Below are 18,771 nucleotides of genomic sequence, written 5' to 3' on the forward strand. Positions count from 1 at the left end.
TGTGGAACACATGAACCTGTGACCATCCCATATATGAGGTGTGCCCTTTCCTTTTCACATGAGTAGTTAGAAAGATCTCTTGGGTTCAGGTTTGATATTTAGCATTTACCTCTGAAACCCCAGTGCTGAGAGTGGTACTTTTCACATAGTAGGAACTCTACGTTTGAGAAGAAACAAAGTTAAAGCAAAATCAACCTCTATCTAGTCACTGCCTTGTCAAAATCCCCTAGTGGTTTTTTAATGTCTTCAATGTAAAGTATGCACTGTTTAACCTGGCTTCCACATCTCCCCATAGACTGTGATCTAGGCTTATCTCAAACTAGTCTTTATTCTCATAACACCCAACCCTCACTTAGCATGTACACATCCTTAATGTAGTCCTGAAACAGTGTCTGGAATTGGATGTTTCACATCATGACCTGCATATGGTAAATACTCAATAAACAAGAATTGCTGCTGCTGCTGCTGCTGCTGCTGCTGCTACTACTACTACTACTACTACTATTACTACTACAACCACCACCACCACCAGACCTAGAAACCAGCAGAGGCAAGATGGAACTTGGGTGTCCTGAGTCTAGTGCTTTTTGCTACCACTGCTTCTTTGCAGTGCACAGTCCAGTACACAGTTAATACTGGACAGTGATGTCTTTGATTCCACTCTCCTTGGTTTCTTCAGCATCGTCTTTTATTCCTGGGACCCAGAAGATGGCACAGAGCATTTTAGTGACCAGAAGATAGGACTGGTTTCCCTGAGCAGATATCAATGTATGCAGCATCAGAAGTCTAGAGTTGGAAGCTATGTTTGGCATCATCTCCTTCAAGCCAATGCATAATAATTTCTATAGCACCTGTTAGAGATGCTCATCCAGCCTCTGCCTTTATGTACCTTTCCTTTGAAAGATTGCCAATCCCACCACTGTTTGGCCCTGATATGTAAAACAGTATTGATCTTTCTGCCTCTTGGCAGTTTTGCCCATCCTGCCTACCAAAAAGACATATTTCCTACCATGAATCTAGACCTGCCAGCTCTGATAATTATCTTTCTCTTTTGTTATAGATCAAGGATTTGGCAGCTAAAGCAATCATTCAAAGTTTCATCTTTATTATTTTTCACTTTGTTCCTTTTGGCCTTGGTTTTGTGCATCACCTTTGAAAATATCATCCCAGGGTTAATTCTGGTGTTAATGAGTAACTAAGAGTGCTCTACTTTTGCAACACAGGGCATGTTATAAAGATGGAAAAATTTTGTTTTCTGAGAGATGCAAGTAGTTACTTGGACATGTGCTGTAAGTACTTTTTTTTCTCTCTCTTTGGGAACTTTGGACATCTCTATTAGCAAGTTGTAATCCCAGACAACTATGAGTTCCAAATTCCTAGCTTTGGAAGCCAAGGTCTAAGTGTGGTCATCTGGTAGTTGATCTCTTACAAGTTTCTGCAACTTTCACAGAAAGAGGATTCTGATGACATGTAGAGATTGGATTGAGATGTAGAATCAGGCATTTGGGGTGTGAGAAACTGGAGATAGTGTGATGTGCTAGGAGTTGGTGAAGAAGTTCAGGCTATGAGCTGAGGCAGTGGCAGAAGAAAGGAGATGTTTTCAGAGACATTTAGTAGGTAGTACTCAGAAGGCATCATGACTCAATAGATGTAGGGAATAAGAATGAAAAAAGCCCCTAGGATGACTCTGGGGTTTCAGGCATGGGAGTCTTAGTAGATAGTGATATAGAATGATGATGAAGGAGCAGGCTTGAGAGCTATGGAGATGTCACATTTACCTTTGGAAACTTTGAGATTTCCAAATTGAAACTGAGGTAAGTATGAAATATTCTGGTGGCTATATCCAGTAAGCAGTTGGACAAATATCTGGGTAACACAGGATAGTCATCTGTACTAAAGTATGTAGTTTTGTGTGGTGGCAGATGAGTCCCTAGCAGTGGATGAGATCACTCAGGAACAGGACGGAGGACTGAGTAAGGACTCCTGTCCTGACTCCATGGATCTTTTCCTTTAGATCACTCATATCCATGGTTACTGGATTCCATAGCCAAATCCTTTATTCCACTGCCTTGTACCTTTCCAGGCTCAGAGAATATTATGCCATATATTTTCGCATCTATTCTAATAATAAAAAATAACATGAGTGAGTGTAATAATAGTGTTAATATATCTTCTAATTTAGAAATGACTCTTTAGATAATACTGACGGAGAGAGATATCTAAACTGCAAAAAATAGCTACACTTTCATCTTTCTCTTGTTTGGAAATACTTCTGTGGTTTCTGTGCATTACATTAATGCTTTAATTTCAGCTCATGATTTTGCACATGGCTCCTTTAATCTTCTATCCCAACCAAAATATTGTGTGAAAATTATTCTCCTTTATCTGTTATCTAAAGGAATGTACAGATATTCTCTCACCTCATCTCTTGAATATTTTAAGAAAAATGCTAAATTAAAAAATCCAAAATTCTTATTTACAAAAATTAACATAAGCAGAGGGAATGCTAGTTTTATCAAAGAATTCCTCCCTCTCTAAAAGGCTGCATCTGGATGAAATAAAAATAATTTAATTTTCATAAATGTAATTTCCTCACAGAGTTTTCATATGTTGCTATTACCTTTGAAAGACAGTCCATGCCATTGATGGCCCCAGCAAGCCACCTTTCCTACTCTCTGTCCCTATTAGATGTGTCTTCAGTTGTTCAGAGGAGAGAGGCCTCCACACAGCCCCTGGCGAGCACACCATTAACTATTTTCTATTGTTTTACTAATCATGATGAACAATTACTATATTTCTGGCTAAGACTTTTCGTCCAGCTAAGATACCCCAATGGTTCTCTCGCCTCATCTCTTATAGATTATCTTCCTTCCAAAATGCCACTGTTCCTCTATCTGGTTCTCTTGGTACTTGAGCTTCATTGTGCACCACCTAACAGATCTGAAGGCAAAGTAATCACCTACAGTTCCTCCCAACAAAATGCCACTTTCTATAAGATGTCATCCATCAATGCTGACTTTGCATTTAACCTGTACCGGAGGTTCACTTTGGAGACTCCAGGTCGGAACATCTTCTTTTCCCCTGTGAGCATTTCTGCAGCTTTGGCCATGCTCTCCTTTGGGGCTTGCTACAGCACCCAAATTCAAATCCTGGAAACCTTGGGGTTTAACCTCACAGACACCCCAATGGCAGAGATCCAGCAGGGCTTCCAGCACCTGATCTGTTCCCTGAATTTTCCAAAGAAGGAGTTAGAATTACAAATGGGAAATACCCTCTTCATTGGGAAGCAACTGAAACCACTGGCACAGTTCTTGGATGATGTCAAGAGCCTCTATGCAACTGAGGTATTTTCTACCGACTTCTCCAATGTTTCTGCAGCCCAGCAGGAGATCAACTGTCATGTGGAGAAACAAACCAAAGGGCAAGTTGTAGGCCTCATCCAAGACCTCAAACCAAACAGCATCATGGTCCTGGTGAACTACATTCATTTTAAAGGTAAGGCTCTAAGATAAGCATTCCTAGGTCAGTGTTCCCATAATTTGGTGGGGTTCTCTGGGGAGTGAATAGTCTCTTATCACTGGCATCAATAGATTTCCCTCATACCACAGTGACCTGAACCACTGTATATAACTGTGTGTAGTTTTGGATCTTCCAGGGGGGACACATAGCTCTGTGAATGAACCCAAGAAATTCCTGGGTAGAGGGCAATTTCAGAGAGATGAGTGACAATGGTATGAACAACCTGCTCAGATCTATCTAGAGAATCATGGCTTCCAAAAGATTTGGTTGGACAAGCATGTGTTTGGAAGGTAAATAGACTTGGGTTTAAACCCTACTATGACCCTCACTTGCTGTGCATTTTTGGGCATGTTACACAAATATTTCTATCATGTACAGTGCACCCACTATGTGTTAAGCACCATGCTACATGTGTGGTTTGCACATATTGTCTCATCCAATCCTCATAATGGCTCATGTTCACAGCTAATGAGTTTCAGAGCTGGTATTCCCACCCAGGTTTGTCTAATTCTAAAGCTCATGCTTGTAACAACAAGAAGCATATGACACTTTTCTGAAGGTGCTGTGCCGAAATGACTTCTCCTGGTTCTACAGCACATGTCAGCCATGTTTGGTGGAGTGAACAATTCTTGGCCACAAACCACACACTTGTAGATGGATAAAACAGCTGGACAGATCTGTTGTCTCATTTCACCCTGTTGGGTGTGCTTATACCTTTTTATGGAAGAAGAAACTGTGGCTCTGATGGGTTTAGTGTAAGTATAGTGGTTTTGGACATAGATGGAACAGCTGTTCAGCATGGAGTCCAACAGTCCTGGGTGTGACTCCCGGCTCTGCCATGGGCTAGCTGAGAGACTATGTAAAGTCATTTTCTCTCCTTGGTCCTCACTCACTTATAAAACTGGTTGACAGTAGGTACCTACCTCTGTGGTAGTCTTAATTACCAGATGAGATGACTGACAGAAAAAGTCACACTGGCATTAATACTGTTAAAGGACCTCTTTTCTCTCTGTATTTTAAGCCCAGTGGGCAAATCCTTTCGATACATCCAAGACGAAAGAGGGTTTCAGCTTCTCAGTGGACAAAACCACAATTGTGCAAGTGCCTATGATGCACCAGATGGAACAATACTATCACCTGGTGGATAGGGAGCTGAACTGCACAGTGCTTCAAATGGACTACAGCAAGAATGCTCTGGCACTTTTTGTCCTTCCTAAAGAGGGTCAGATGGAGTGGGTCGAAGAGGCCATGTCATCTAAAACACTGAAGAAGTGGAACCGCTTACTGCAGAAGGGGTAAATATCTTAGATGATGTGAGAAGTAGAGAGCGGGTATAATGTTACAGGTGAGACAGAATTCAGCAGAAATCCAATGGCAGGAGAATTACCCTGAACCACTTAACAGCTGTGTGATGACTACTAAAGTATACCCAGATCATACACTGTGTCAATCCCTTTGCCAAGCACTTTACATACTTCATAACTTCATTTCAAGATACTAACATTGGCCAGCACCCCAGAGATGTTTCTTTTTTTACAATAAATTAAACACAGATCCCTACTTTCAATGCTATAGTCCGACATTGGCTGAAATAATGTTCATTTATTTCAGGATAAATTCTGAGGTGTTGACATCATGTGTTGACCTGAACAACAATCGTTGACAATACCTAGGGGAGAAGCAGAGCCCAATATAATACAATGGTGATAGATGGAGGAAGGGGATTATGATCTTGGTGTGTTGATAGCCATGTGTTACTTTTTCCTTTCCCCTACAGGTGGATTGATCTGTTTGTTCCAAAGTTTTCCATTTCTGCCACATATGACCTTGGAGCCATCTTTCTGAAGATGGGCATCCAGGATGCCTTTGCCAATAATGCCAATTTTCTTGGACTTATGGAGGACAACAGTCTTAAATTTTCCAATGTAAGTTGGTAGATTGGAGATCCTTGAATGTATGAGCTGTAAGGACCATTAAGAGTCAGTTAATTCAATTCTCTCATTTAATTAATGAGGATTCTAAAACCCAGAGAGCGGAATGACTCCTCCTATGCCAGATTCTCTCCACAGTCATTCTCATTACCTCTAACAAGTCATTGTGACCGTTAATTCCATCCCTTACCTTCATGTCCTAAAACAATTCTGATAGAAAAACTTAATGATGAGAATTAATTCTGGTGAGATAGAGCTCTGGAGGAGGTGACAGGAGAAGAGGAAAGCATAAAAAAGTGATTTATAGAGGTAGAAAGCCATGGAAAAATTGGTGGTTCCCTGATAACTAGCTCTAAAATCACCAGAGATTGACTACACTTAGCTAAGTAGCCATCATATTCAAGCACCATCTACAGTGTGATAAAGGGTTAGCCCTGTCCTTCCTTTCCCTTTCCTGCTTCCAAACTCTTTCAAATACTTTTCCTATTACTTGGGATCAGCAGTGTTTGTTCCTCCCCTCCCCACAGGCTGCTCACAAGGCTGTGCTGCACATTGGTGAAAGGGGAACTGAAGCTGTAGTTGTCCCCGAAGTCAGATTCCTGGATCAGCCTGAGATAACTCTCCTTCACCCTATCATCCAATTTGATAGATCCTTTCTGTTGTTGATTTTGGAGAAAAGCACCAGGAGCATTCTTTTTCTAGGGAAAGTTGTGGACCCAACAGAAGTATAATTGGGAAATAGGCTGTTGGCTAATTGCATGTACTTGTTGCAATAAGAAATAAATAGTATGGCTTGATGTGATCAATACAAACTTGGACATAATTTCCTTTATGCAGAGATGAAGACTGGACTCTATCTGAACTGCACTGGGTGTGAAAGAGGCCATTCCTATAAGCAAATATTCAGATAGTCAATAAATGACTCATTACACAAAGTGCAAAGACGTACTATGTCACTGCATTCCTCTTTGTCAAAATGCCTACCCCCAACAACACCACAAATTAGTTAGCTCCAAGGAATTTGACTGAGCTGGCAAGTGCATCCTCTTCTGCCCTCTGGAGAATAATTAAAATTCAGGTCAGACTCTCATATCCCATTATTCTAAAAAGATTCTAATGATTCTTGCTAGAATTGCCATTGTTGGATTGTAAAAATGTGCTTCCACTCCAGGGCTGAGTAACAGACTGACAGCTACTGCTAGGGATCTGACATTTGTGACCTAGCAAGTATGGGACAAAAGAGAAAAGAGATAAATTTCCCTGTACAAACCCACCTGACCCCCCAAATGTTTCCTTGTTAATTTATACACTTTGATTGGAGAAGGAAAGTCATTCATTCATACCATATCTCATAGCCCTCACCTTCTGTATCCTAATCAGACTCCTTTCCAAATATTACATCCCTGTCTCACTTGCTCAAGCACAAATCTCCTGGTTAGTCTGTCTTTTTGTCTTGATTCTTACTGAAATTTGATAATTTTTCTATCCCCAGAATCTTCCTCTTACCTGTAGGCTACCCCACCCCTACTCACCAAACTAGATTTCATCTTAGACTATATGTACTCAAAGCTCCAGTATTAGAATTCAGTACACATAAAGGGCACAGTGAGTGCTAATGATGTGTTGTCTGAAATTCTAGCCGTAAGGTAAAACTCTTCAGCACCTCGGAAATAAATAACAAATGCATAAGTGCTTTTGCAGATACTGTGCTTCCAAGCCAAAATAAATATTTATGTTTAGAAAACTATGTATCCCACAAACATTCTAGTGTTTTCCTATTAGGCTCATTTGCATGGAGATTTGTTTACTCCTGGTATAGTTTACATATTGATTTTTGTGGATAAGCAATTGCAAGCTCAGAGAGGGAAAGTGACTTGTGCTACAGAAAATTTATTACTTTTTTAAAAATTTCTTTTCAGCGTAACAGAATTCATTGTTTATGCACCACACCCAGTGCTCCATGCAATATATGCCTTCCATAATACCCACCACCTGGCTCCCCCAACCTCCCACCCCCTGCCCCTTCAAAACCCTCAGATTGTTTTTCAGAGTCCATAGTCTCTCATGGTTCATCTCCCCTTCCAATTTCCCTCAACTCCCTTCTCCTCTCCATCTCCCCTTGTCTTCCATGCTATTTGTTATGCTCCACAAATAAGTGAAACCATATGATAATTGCCTCTCTCTGCTTGACTTATTTCACTCAGCATAATCTCTTCCAATCCCGTCCATGTTGCTACAAAAGTTGGGTATTCATCCTTTCTGATGGAGGCATAATACTCCATAGTGTATATGGACCACATCTTCCTTATCCATTTGTCCGTTGAAGGGCATCTTGGGTCTTTCCACAGTTTGGCGACCGTGGCCATTGCTGCTATAAACATTGGGGTACAGATGGCCCTTCTTTTCACTACATCTGTATCTTTGGGGTAAATGCCCAGTAGTGCAATGGCAGGGTCATAGGGAAGCTCTATTTTTAATTTCTTGAGGAATCTCCACACTGTTTTCCAAAGTGGCTGCACCAACTTGCATTCCCACCAACAGTGTAAGAGGGTTCCCCTTTCTCCACATCCTCTCCAACACATGTTGTTTCCTGTCTTGCTAATTTTGGCCATTCTAAGTGGTGTAAGGTGGTATCTCAATGTGGTTTTAATTTGAATCTCCCTGATGGCTAGTGATGATGAACATTTTTTCATATGTCTGATAGCCATTTGTATGTCTTCATTGGAGAAGTGTCTGTTCATATCTTCTGCCCATTTTTTTATATGATTGTCTGTTTTGTGTGTGTTGAGTTTGAGGAGTTCTTTATAGATCCTGGATATCAACCTTTTGTCTGTACTGTCATTTGCAAATATCTTCTCCCATTCCGTGGATTGCCTCTTTGTTTTGTTGACTGTTTCCTTTGCTGTGCAGAAGCTTTTGATTTTGATGAAGTCCCAAAAGTTCATTTTCGCTTTTGTTTCCTTTGCCTTTGGAGACATATCTTGAAAGAAGTTGCTGTGGCTGATATTGAAGAGGTTACTGCCTATGTTCTCCTCTAGGATTCTGATGGATTCCTATCTCATGTTGAGGTCTTTTATTCATTTTGAGTTTACCTTTGTGTATGCTGTCAGAGATTGATCAAGTTTCATTCTTCCTTTCTTTGGTGTCAGTGGGAGGTTAAAACCATGAAAGCCTCTGCCTGCATAAAGGAATTCCTATTCCCTAATCACCATAAAAAACCCCAGTCATTTTCCTTTCCCTGATTTATCGAGCCATTTTTGGACTGGCTTAGGAAGCTTGCCCTGCTTTCCAGAAAAAAACCTCATTATGTAAGTATTAATACTTTAACATTCTCTTGGTGTGTATGTGTGGCATCACCAGTCTTGACATCTGAATCCAATTTGGGGTAGGGGTCTATCCCATGTCTGTAGAATGGCGACAACAGATGGTGATTCAAGGTATTCCCTGAACAAAAGAATCCTACAAAGTCCAGGAAGCGTCCATAGCTTATAGTTCAATGTGATTTTTGCTGAGTTTTGTGGCAGAAGTGTTTGCCTTTTGGTGATTATAACAGGCAACCCTATAGAGCTCAGAGTTGTGGGGACAGGAAGAAGGAATTCTGTCTTCAAATTGCCTTTGAACATGGGACTACAATATCAAATCTTCTTCGGTTTTCCATTCTGTCAGCCTGCTTTGTAGATTTCAGATTTGCCAGTTTCCAAAATCATGTGAACCAATACCCAAAAACAAATAAATAAATCTCATGTGTATTATATTTATATAAATAGGGGTTCCATTTTTCTTGAGAATCCTAACAAATACAGTTTGAGAATATTCTCTAAAATAGCTTAAAAAAGTTAAAAATATTGATTTATTTTCTGATAACATCACTGAACTTGGCTCTTGACCACTTCATCCATATATAGCACAGAAATGTATCTGGTCACTACAAGGCAAGTTCAGTCACTTACAAACTTTTCTCTCTTTTTTTCCTCCTTCCCAACTGCCACAATGATTTAACTATAACATAGAAGGAGGAGGACTCAGTCATGTATTTCCCTGATATGAGAGGAGAGGCTTATTGTCTGAAATGGTTAGTGTCTGTCCATATTGGCTGCTGCTGATATTTTCCTTACACACTGGCTGCTGTCCATCCCTATAGACACCAGCTGTGTTGTTTCCTGGCCTGACATGACCTTCAGTTCAAAAGGACTCCTTAATGCATTGTCTTGTTGCCAATTTCAAATTCTCTCTTGATCTCCTGGTCTTCCTTCAACCTTTTAGGTACACCCCCTCCCCAGGGACATGAAATACATTCTCTCCACACCACACAAGTCTGCCAGGGTCTCTATGAGGTTGTCCTCATGCATATGCATCTTAACATTTCTCAGTCATTATTATTCTTCTGCAACAGAATCATGGTGAATGTTTGGCTTATCCACACAGCTCTGAGATTTCCATGATGACTCCCAGGGATTGAGACAAAGTTCCTATAACTTTTATGGAGTTTCATTTATCATTTCTACCTGGGGCTCAGTCAAAACAGGTGGAAGAAGAAGGGTAAGAGCAGGGATGTCAGTTCCTTTCTCAAAGGTTGTTTATATCTACTAAGATCTACTAAGATCTACAGCCCGGAGAGGATGGTACAGAAAAACAATTTATGCACAGTCTGGTATTTCCTGGAATATGGGGAAATGGTCTGTCTTGGAGAACAAAGCTTAAGGGAGTCTCTGATCTACCTTAGTAGAAAACATTCCAGTGATTCATGGTTGAAAGGAGAAGGTACTTAGAAAAAAATGAAGGCTTTTCCAGAATAATAGACCTGACCTGAGGAGGTTTGCATTATAGGTCATAGTCAATACTAATGTGTGCATATGCTATAGGGACATTGAGCTATTAGAGCAAAAACTAATGTTACAGAGAAGATTAGCATAGCCCCTGTGCAAGAATGACATACAAATTCATGAAGTGTTCCATAAAAACAACAACAACAACAACAAAAACCAGGCACTAAGAGGGTATTTGTGTGAAGAATAATGCAAGGCCTGCTGGGACAATAGGGTGAAAGTAACTTTGAAACTGGTGATTAGGACTTGGGTCATGAGGACTAAGCCCCCAAAGAAAGGACACAAAGGCTTTCCTGGTCCTTGGGACAAACGTCCTTGGAGTGCAGAAAACACCGTAAGTTTATGAACTGGGTAAGTAATCCCTTATTTGAGGGAGCCAACTTAACTTGGCTTTGCATGGTCCTCTTACAATGTTTGGAATCTAGTCTTTAGAAAACATTTCCAAATTCCTTGACAACCAGGGTTATTTAAGTGGTCTGAGAAAGTAATATACCACTCTAAGGCAAGTCTACCCAATTTGGGTGAAATGTGTGTTTTTGAAAATATTTCCCAACATTAACCTTGATCTCAAAGAGTCAAGAGCAAATCAGTAAAGGAGAGAGTGGATAAGAGATAGAGAAAGAGGAGTAGTACAAATGAATAACAAGAGTGAACAGCATAACAATAGATGATATGCTGTATCAAGGATTTATGATACGCAAGGCACTATACATATATTACTACATAAGGCATTTTACATATATTAGCTCAATTAATTTTTGTGACAACTCTATTTAGGAGTGTGACAGAGTCAGCTAGCCTTCCTGTTTTCACTTCCATAGTGCAGGGTTATTTCTGGCAAGTGGCTATCCAATGAGGGGCTACATAGCTCACCCATTCCTTTGCAGTTAAATGGAGTAATGTGATTAGTTTCTGTGGTAGACTGAATAATGGCCCTGAAAGTCCCCTACATCCTGATCTATGGAACCTGTAGATATTAATTTTGCATGGCAAAAGGGACTTTGCTGATGTGAAAAAGTTAAAAACCTTACCACAGGGAGTTTATTCTGGATTAGCCAGATGGGCCATAAATGTAAATAAGGGACACAGCGGGAGATCTGACCACAAGGAAAGGTGATGTGATGGAAGCAGAGAGATATTTGAGGATAATATGTTGCTGGCTTTGAAGATGGGGGGAGGGGCTATGAGCCAAGGAATGCAGGGAATACAACACTAAAAGCTGGAAAATGCAAGGAAATAGATTCTCTCCTACATCCTGTGGATAAAGCACAGCCCTGCTGACATCTTCGTTTTGACGCAGTAAAACTATTTTGGATTTCTGGTCTCCAGAGATGTAAGCATATTAATTTCTGTTGTTTTAAGCCACTAAGTTTGTGGCAGTTTTTAGAGCAGCTATAAAAAATTAATATATTTCTCACCAATGAAATATGAATAAAAATGTTACCAGGACCATGTTGTAACTTGTAAGGGCCCTAGGTGCTTTAGATGTCATGGGCCCTTTACCATAAAAATATATATATTTTATGAATGCATTCATATAAGTGTAATCCAGGCTTAATTAATTATATGTTAGTTATTATTATATTAATTTTATCTTCTGATTTGAAAAGAAATTAAACATTTTTAATGAGCCCCCTAAGAGTATCATGAACCCTAGGCCCTGTGACTATTGTGCCTAACAAATAAGTCAGTGATGTGTATCACTTCCGAACCACGGAGTTTATAGAGCCAGTTTTCCTTCTCTTCTCTCTCTCTCTCTCTCTCTCTCTCCTTCTTTTGTTTTTTGAGCAAAGGTGATAGAAGTTTATTATTATCACCAGAGAGAAGCAAGCAGGACAGAAAGGGAGAGACTATCTGCCACAAAGCAATGGGGGAAGGCTGTAGTTAAGAAGGAAAGTGAGGAGGTGTGGGAATACATGAAATTTTCCTCTTTTGATAGCTGTGTCTAGGTGTAAGTAACCCATTGATCAGCTAAGGCTTATGGATATTTTGAGGTGCGTTGCCTAATAGGCCTGTTTGCATTTAGCCAGGTGGTAAGGGGTCACTGTGGGCCCTTCTAACTTACTCAGGTTCCCACTGTTCAAGTTGGTTGCCTAAAAGCAGTGTCTACATTCCACTCTGACATATTAATAATGAAAAATCTTTGCCATTTGGGCAGAGGTCTCATCTTCAGTAGCTGCTTCATGCTGAATGAGGGGCATAGAGATGTTCCTACCTATGGACCAACATTGGTCAGTGGGAATTTAATAAGAGTTATAGAAAACCAAGGCAGCTGTGTCTAGAGTTGATAACATATGGGAGTCTCCTTGAGCAGAAAGAATCATCTGTTGGCTTGAAGCTATGGCAGTGAAGGATTCTCCGCACTAGGTGGAGAGGCATGGGAGAAAACAGCAAAACATGATTAGAATAATAAGAAGGAAAAATAGCCCAATAAGAGTCCTTTGATAGTTAACAAAATTCTTCCTCCTGTCCAGGAGTTTAATCAGTCAGCAAAAGAAAGGGAGGGGCCCTTTAAAACATGAATTTGAGTGTTCATGTCAGTTAGAAACCCAGAAATATTTTCCTGGTAATCTGGAATGTATGCACAGCATTCTGTTTTTATGATAGCACACATCCCACCTTGTGTAGCAGTTAAAATATCTAATGCCATTCTATTTTGTAGGACTGCTTTATGCATTTGAGTTATTTCAGTGTTTAATAATGTAATGCCATTTTGAGAATCATTTAAGGACTTATTTGTGTAGCAGGTGGTATTAACCATCACATGTTCTGTTTTGTTTAGCAAACAGTCAGGTAATTAAAAAGAGGTACCTTTATGGAAACAAAACAAAAATGTAAGTTAATGCAGCAAATTACAAACTCAGTGTCTGAATCTTGAGTGCTGGCATTGAGTCTCCAGCGCTGCCAGTGAGATTTTTAGATGTCAGGCTTGAAGCATCCTCAGATGAGGTGGGAATATGCAATGGGAATCAGATGGGTATTTCTGGTTTGTAATTCAAATGTCTCTCGTGATCCTTTTGAATGGCCCTTAAAGCAACAGGCACAAAAATTGTTTATAGATAAGTTTTGCGGCACATCCTCTGATGTTTACTTCAGGTTGTTACTCAGATGCAGGAATGTGTTTGCTCACTGATCAAGGTGGTGACTGGATCCGTGGAAACAAATGAATAAAAGGGAGGGAGCTGAAAGAAGTAAGGCAGCTGAGAGTTAGCCAAGGTCAAGTAAGGGTCCCAACTGAGTCCATAATGTGTGCAGATTTGCTCTGGGTGAGCTGACACTGCCAACTGTGCCACATGTTGGGAATGGAGGCCTTAGGGAAATGGAGTCAGAGAGCAGAGGAAAAAGAGTCGTTCACACTCACAGGCATGGACAGTACAACCTGTTCACTTTCAGACCTTCAGAGTACACTGGGGATCTGCCCTGGCCAGAGAACTTCAGTTGTCTAAGAAGTAGTAGGGTTAGATTGCTGAAGGGCCAAAAAGAGAAAGGAGAGGGAGGGAATGATGTTTTCAAAGGGTAAGAGGGGAAATCCCTCATCCTTTCATGCAAGGGGTTTGGAGATGGTTCCCCTGGGTCTTCAGATCCTCACCTAGAAGTAACCTCAGCCAGAGGTCATCAGTTCCCCAAGGAATACTAGAGTCAGTCCATTAAGATAAAGTCCTAAGAAACTCCCAGAGAATCTGGGGAGAGCACTGGGTGAGGAAAAATTCTTTGTGCAGTGTCCACCAAATGTGGGGTGATTCAATCACGTGGAGGCCAGTTGTGTGGGTGGTGAAAGAATTCACCAAAGGCAGAACAAAGGAGAGGTTTATTGAATACACTGCAAGGGAGCAATGGGCAGGACTGCAAGGGAGAGACTGTTTGGCTACTTTCTCCTTTTTAGAAGAAGTCTCTCAGATTCCAGCAGCTTGCCCTAAAAAATACTCTTGTTTTCCTTGAGTCACCATGTGGAGGAAAGTTACCTTCTGCCCAAGAATACCCACACTGTACTGTCATATCAGTAAAAAATAAACTTTTATTGTTTTAAGCCACAGAAATATTGGGATATATTTGTAACAGCAGATAACATTATACTGGAGAATTTAGAGATTGGAACTTTAAAGTGGGGTTAACCCATAATAAAAATATATATGTGGCTCTGGCTTAGTAGCCAAATTGTATGCAGCAAGGAAGTTGAAATTGGCAACTGGAGATATGGAAACCCAAGTGTAGTGGCAAACATTGGGTGAATGTATCAACCATTTGGAAGTAAGGCCAAAGATCTGCTAAGCCTGAAACTCTAGGAGGAGAGATTGGATAATAGACTGTTGATAATGTGCATTGGTTGTTATTTGCAGAATTTAGCATGATATGTCAAGAAAAGATATGCAAGAATTATCTGGTTTGAGATTAAAGACAGAAAGCAATAGAGAGAGTCTTAGTCTTTTCAGGTGCCATAGCCATATAATAGACTGGGTGGTGTAAACAACAGAAATTAATTTTCTCACAGTTCTAAAGGCTAGAAGTCCCAGAACAATAAGCAGCAGGGTTGGTGTCTATTGAGTGTTCCCTCTTTGACTTCTCTTCTTTTTTCCCCTTTTTCTCTTCTATTTATTTATTTGTTTATTGGAGAGAGAGAGAGAGAGACAAAGACAGAGAGAGACAGAGAGAGCCCAGGAAGGAGGAACAGAGGGAGAGGGACAAGCAGAATCTGCATTGAGCACAGAGCCTGTTGTGGGGCTCCATCTCACAACCCTGAGATCATGACCTGCCAAAATCAAGAGTTGGATGCTCAACTGACTGAGCCACCCAGGTGCCCCTCCTTGATATCTTTTCTTGACAGATGTCTTCTTAATATGTGCTGGCATGGTCCTTCCTTGGTACATGCACATAGATCTATCTTTCTCTCTCTCTCTCTCTCTCTCTCTCTCTCTCTTTCTCCTTCTCCTCCTCCTCCTTCTTCTCCTTCTTCCTCTTCCCCTTCTCCTCCTCCTGTCTCCTCCTCCTCCCCTCCTCCTCCTTCTTCTTCTTCTTCTTCTTCTTCTTCTTCTTCTTCTTCTTCTTCTCCTCCTCCTCCTCCTCCTCCTTTTCCTCTTCTTCCTCCTCCTCCTCCTTCTTCTTCCTTCCTCTCCCCCTCCTTCTCTTCCTCCTCTTTCCTCCTCCTCCTGTTCTTCTCCTTCTCCTCTTCCTCCTCCTCCTTCTTCATTTTCTTCTTCCACATTTCCTACTAGATGAGCACTCCAACCTTATGAGTTCATTTTTATACTAATTACCTTCTAAGCACCCTCTCTCCAAATGTGGTTTTATCAGACATTAAATCTTCAACATATGAACTTTGAAGGGAATGTGATTCAATCCATAGAATTCCACCCCTGGCTCTCTAAAAATCCATGTCCTTCCTGCGTGCAAAGTTCATTCATTGCATCTCAATTGTTTCCAAAGTCTTAACTCATTCTAGCATCAATCCTAAAGTCTAAAGTCTCTTCTAAGTATTATTTAAATAAGATATAAATGAGACCCAAGGTGTGATTCATCCTGAGGCAAAATCCTTCTCCAGCTGTGACTGTGAAACCAGACAATTTCTGTGCTTCCAAAATACAGTGGTGGGATACACACAGGATAGACATTTTCATTCCAAAAAGGACAAATTACAAGGAGGAAAGGGATGATGGGTCCCATGCAAGTCTAAAACCTATCAAAACAAATGTCATTAAGTTTTAAGGCTCAAAAACAATCCTCTTGGTAATAACTTGTCCTCCAAGTCCACTGGGGTGGTAGCATCACCCCTTTGGCTGTAGGTGGAGTGTTATGCTCCCACAACTCTGCTAAGTGGGGCACCTACCCACAGGGTTCCAGGTAATCCTCACCCCAGGGCTTTGGGGAGAGGCCATTTCGCATATTGAAACTGAGGCAATGGCTCTGATGATCTCTGAATCACTTTCAGGGTAATTTTTCTCTTTTCTTGAAGAGCACCACATGTTCACAAATAGCCCTATTGTCCCATTCTGTCAAATCAAATAAGAAGCTTTCCTTCATTTTGGTCTCATGTTTATCCTCTTCAGTTTAAACTGCCAATGTTTCTACTAATATAATCCCATAAGCTTTTTATGAGGTGATAGTCTAGCCAAAACAACTCTCTTATTTTTGAAATATGGATAAGCTTAGAATTTTCCAAATCTTTAGGTTCTGGTTCCTTTGGCTTAACAATTCCTTCTTCAATTTATCTCTTGTATTTTACTATAAGCAATCATGAAGAATCAAACCCTTTTTAAAAAAACTTTGATTAAAAATTTCCTTAGATAAATATCCAATTTCAGCACTTTCAAGCTCTACCTTCCACAAAACTAGAACACAATTCATCCAAGTTTTTGCCACCTTATAACAAGGATTACCATTCCTCCAGTTTCCAATAATATGTTTCTCAGGGTGCCTGGGTGGCTCAGCTGGTGGAGCATCTGCCTTTGGCTCACATCATGGTCCCAGGGTCTTGTGATCAAGCCCCGAATCTGGCTCCCTGCTCAGAGGATAACCTGCTTCTTCCTCTCACTCTGCCCCTCTCCCCTTATTCATATTCTCTTTTGCTTTGTTCTCTGTCTCAAATAAATAAATTAAAAATCTTTCAAAAATAATATATTTCTCATTTCCAAGTGAAGCCTCACTAGAATCATCTTAATGTCCATAGTTTTAGATTGCATACTAAAATTCTCTTAGCTTCTACCCATTATCCAGTTCCAAAGCCACTTCCTCATTTTTTAGGTATTTACTACATCAGTGCCCTACTTCTCAGTAAGAAAACATGTTTTAGTCTGCTTGGGTCCCTATAACAAAACAGCATAGACTGGGTGGCTTAAACAACAGAAATATATTTTCTGTTATGTAAGCTAGAGGTTCCAGATCAAGATGCAGCAAGATTGGTTTCTGGTGAATTCTCTCCTTCTGGCTTACAGATCACCACCTTCTCATTCTCTCTTAATATGACCTTTCTTCAGTAAGCATGCATGGAGAGAGAGAGAGGAAGAGAGAGAGATTCTTGTAAAGCCACCAATACCAGATTAGGACCCCATCCTATGGCCTCATTTTACCTTGAATATATCCTAAAAGCCCCATTTCCAAACATAGTCACATTGGGGGTTAGGTTTTCAACATATAAATTTTGGAGGGACATAGTCAATCCATAGGAATGGCCTTGTGGGGTTTAAAATATTGGATTCTAAAGAGAAAGACTTCAGGCTAAAAAGGTCTTTAAGCAAAAGGAATCATTAAGTTTCCTCAGAGAGAAATGCCAGAATAGAGAGCTCTAAAAACCCATTCCTCTACAAAAACAACGAATAAACTGGCAAAACTGGTTAGAATCAGGTTTTCCTAACTTTGGAAACTAACCAAAAGTATATGACAACCAGGGAAATGCTTAATCAAGAAAAACAGCTGAGGATGAGTTAAGATGGTGGAGGAATAAGAGGACCCTAAGTTTGACTCCTCCTTCAAGCACAGCTAGATAATTATAAAATCATTCTGAACATCCCAAGAAAGCAATCTGAGGTCTGAGAACGAAACTGCAAGCCCACAAGTAGAAAACAATCACCTTCTGGAAGTTATGAGGTGTGGAATTGATCTGGGGGAGATGTAACTGTGTATACTGTAGACTGGAGGGAACCATGCTTGTGGAGGCTACCACAAAGTATTATAAGCAGTAGAGGGCAAAATCTGAAATTTTAGGAGTCAGCTACTTCCAGGGTCATCCCTGGCTGAAATAAAGGTGCTCAGGTGGGGAAGTAGGGTGGAGATCCAGGAGTGGGCAGTGTGGGCTGAGGATCCCATTGGTTGCAAGTAGAACAGGTAGTGCCAACATGGTGCACTATTCCCCAGCATTGGGGACTCAAGCTGAGGGCTGTGAGCCTGGGTGCTGGCTCTCTACTCTACCTTTCCAAAAATGCTGAACCACTGCACAGTCATTTGACCACTTTCCTAGCACACCAACAAGTGGCAAAAGTGTGGCTAGACCCTCTTCCAGAGGATCAACATGGATCCACACCATAGGAGTCCCCAGATTTGGAGTTTTGAAACCTGGTTCCACATCTGAGATAAAACAGCTCAGACACTGGCAGGGTGAAGGAAGGGATCTGACAGAAGCTGGGGACACAAGAGGAGGTGACTGATTGCTCCTGCGTGAGGATTTTCCAAAGAGTGGGGAATGTGAACTCTCAGCTCCTGGGCTAGAGAGGAGTGTGCCATTTCATCCCACCTATCAGAGCTATAAGACTTGAAGGAGCAAAAGAGCACCACCTAGTGAAGGGCAGAGCAATACACCAAGTCCTGCCCCCTGCACCCTGGAGGCACATCTCCACTAGGGCAAATCCACCTGAAAATCAGAACAATGAGCCCTTCCCGCAGAAGACCAATACAAACACCTCACACACAACAAGTCTGATGATCACAGAGTGCTGCAAAGCTTCAGCTCTAAGGGAAATAGGATCTAGCTTCTTTTGAAAAAAATTTTTTATATTATATCTTTTCTT

General features: G+C 40.8%; 1 protein-coding gene across 2 annotated transcripts; it reads left to right on the top strand.

Annotated features, from left to right (window-relative positions):
* The first annotated feature begins 1,253 nt into the window (after positions 1 to 1,253).
* Positions 1,254 to 6,254, top strand: LOC111161306 (serpin family A member 7). Of its 2 annotated transcripts, none has more exons than XM_022524895.1 (5): positions 1,254 to 1,289; positions 2,860 to 3,495; positions 4,541 to 4,814; positions 5,297 to 5,444; positions 5,978 to 6,254. In XM_022524895.1, exons 1-5 carry the CDS (start codon positions 1,283 to 1,285, stop codon positions 6,179 to 6,181), a joined length of 1,269 nt encoding a protein of 422 aa, XP_022380603.1. In that variant the 5' UTR covers positions 1,254 to 1,282; the 3' UTR covers positions 6,182 to 6,254. The 2 variants fall into 2 exon arrangements, with proteins under 2 accessions (XP_022380603.1, XP_022380604.1); XM_022524896.1 differs by lacking the exon at positions 1,254 to 1,289 and adding an exon at positions 2,684 to 2,735.
* The last annotated feature ends 12,517 nt before the right edge of the window (positions 6,255 to 18,771 follow it).

This window comes from Enhydra lutris, unplaced genomic scaffold (genome assembly GCF_002288905.1).
Source record: "Enhydra lutris kenyoni isolate GAN:26980312 unplaced genomic scaffold, ASM228890v2 scaffoldscaffold83, whole genome shotgun sequence".
Classification (NCBI taxonomy): Eukaryota; Metazoa; Chordata; class Mammalia; order Carnivora; family Mustelidae; genus Enhydra; species Enhydra lutris.

Coding starts and splice junctions, on each gene's coding strand:
- LOC111161306 (XM_022524895.1), top strand. Junction 3,496..4,540: donor GAACTACATTCATTTTAAAG/GTAAGGCTCTAA, acceptor CTGTATTTTAAG/CCCAGTGGGCAAATCCTTTC. Junction 5,445..5,977: donor ACAGTCTTAAATTTTCCAAT/GTAAGTTGGTAG, acceptor CCCTCCCCACAG/GCTGCTCACAAGGCTGTGCT.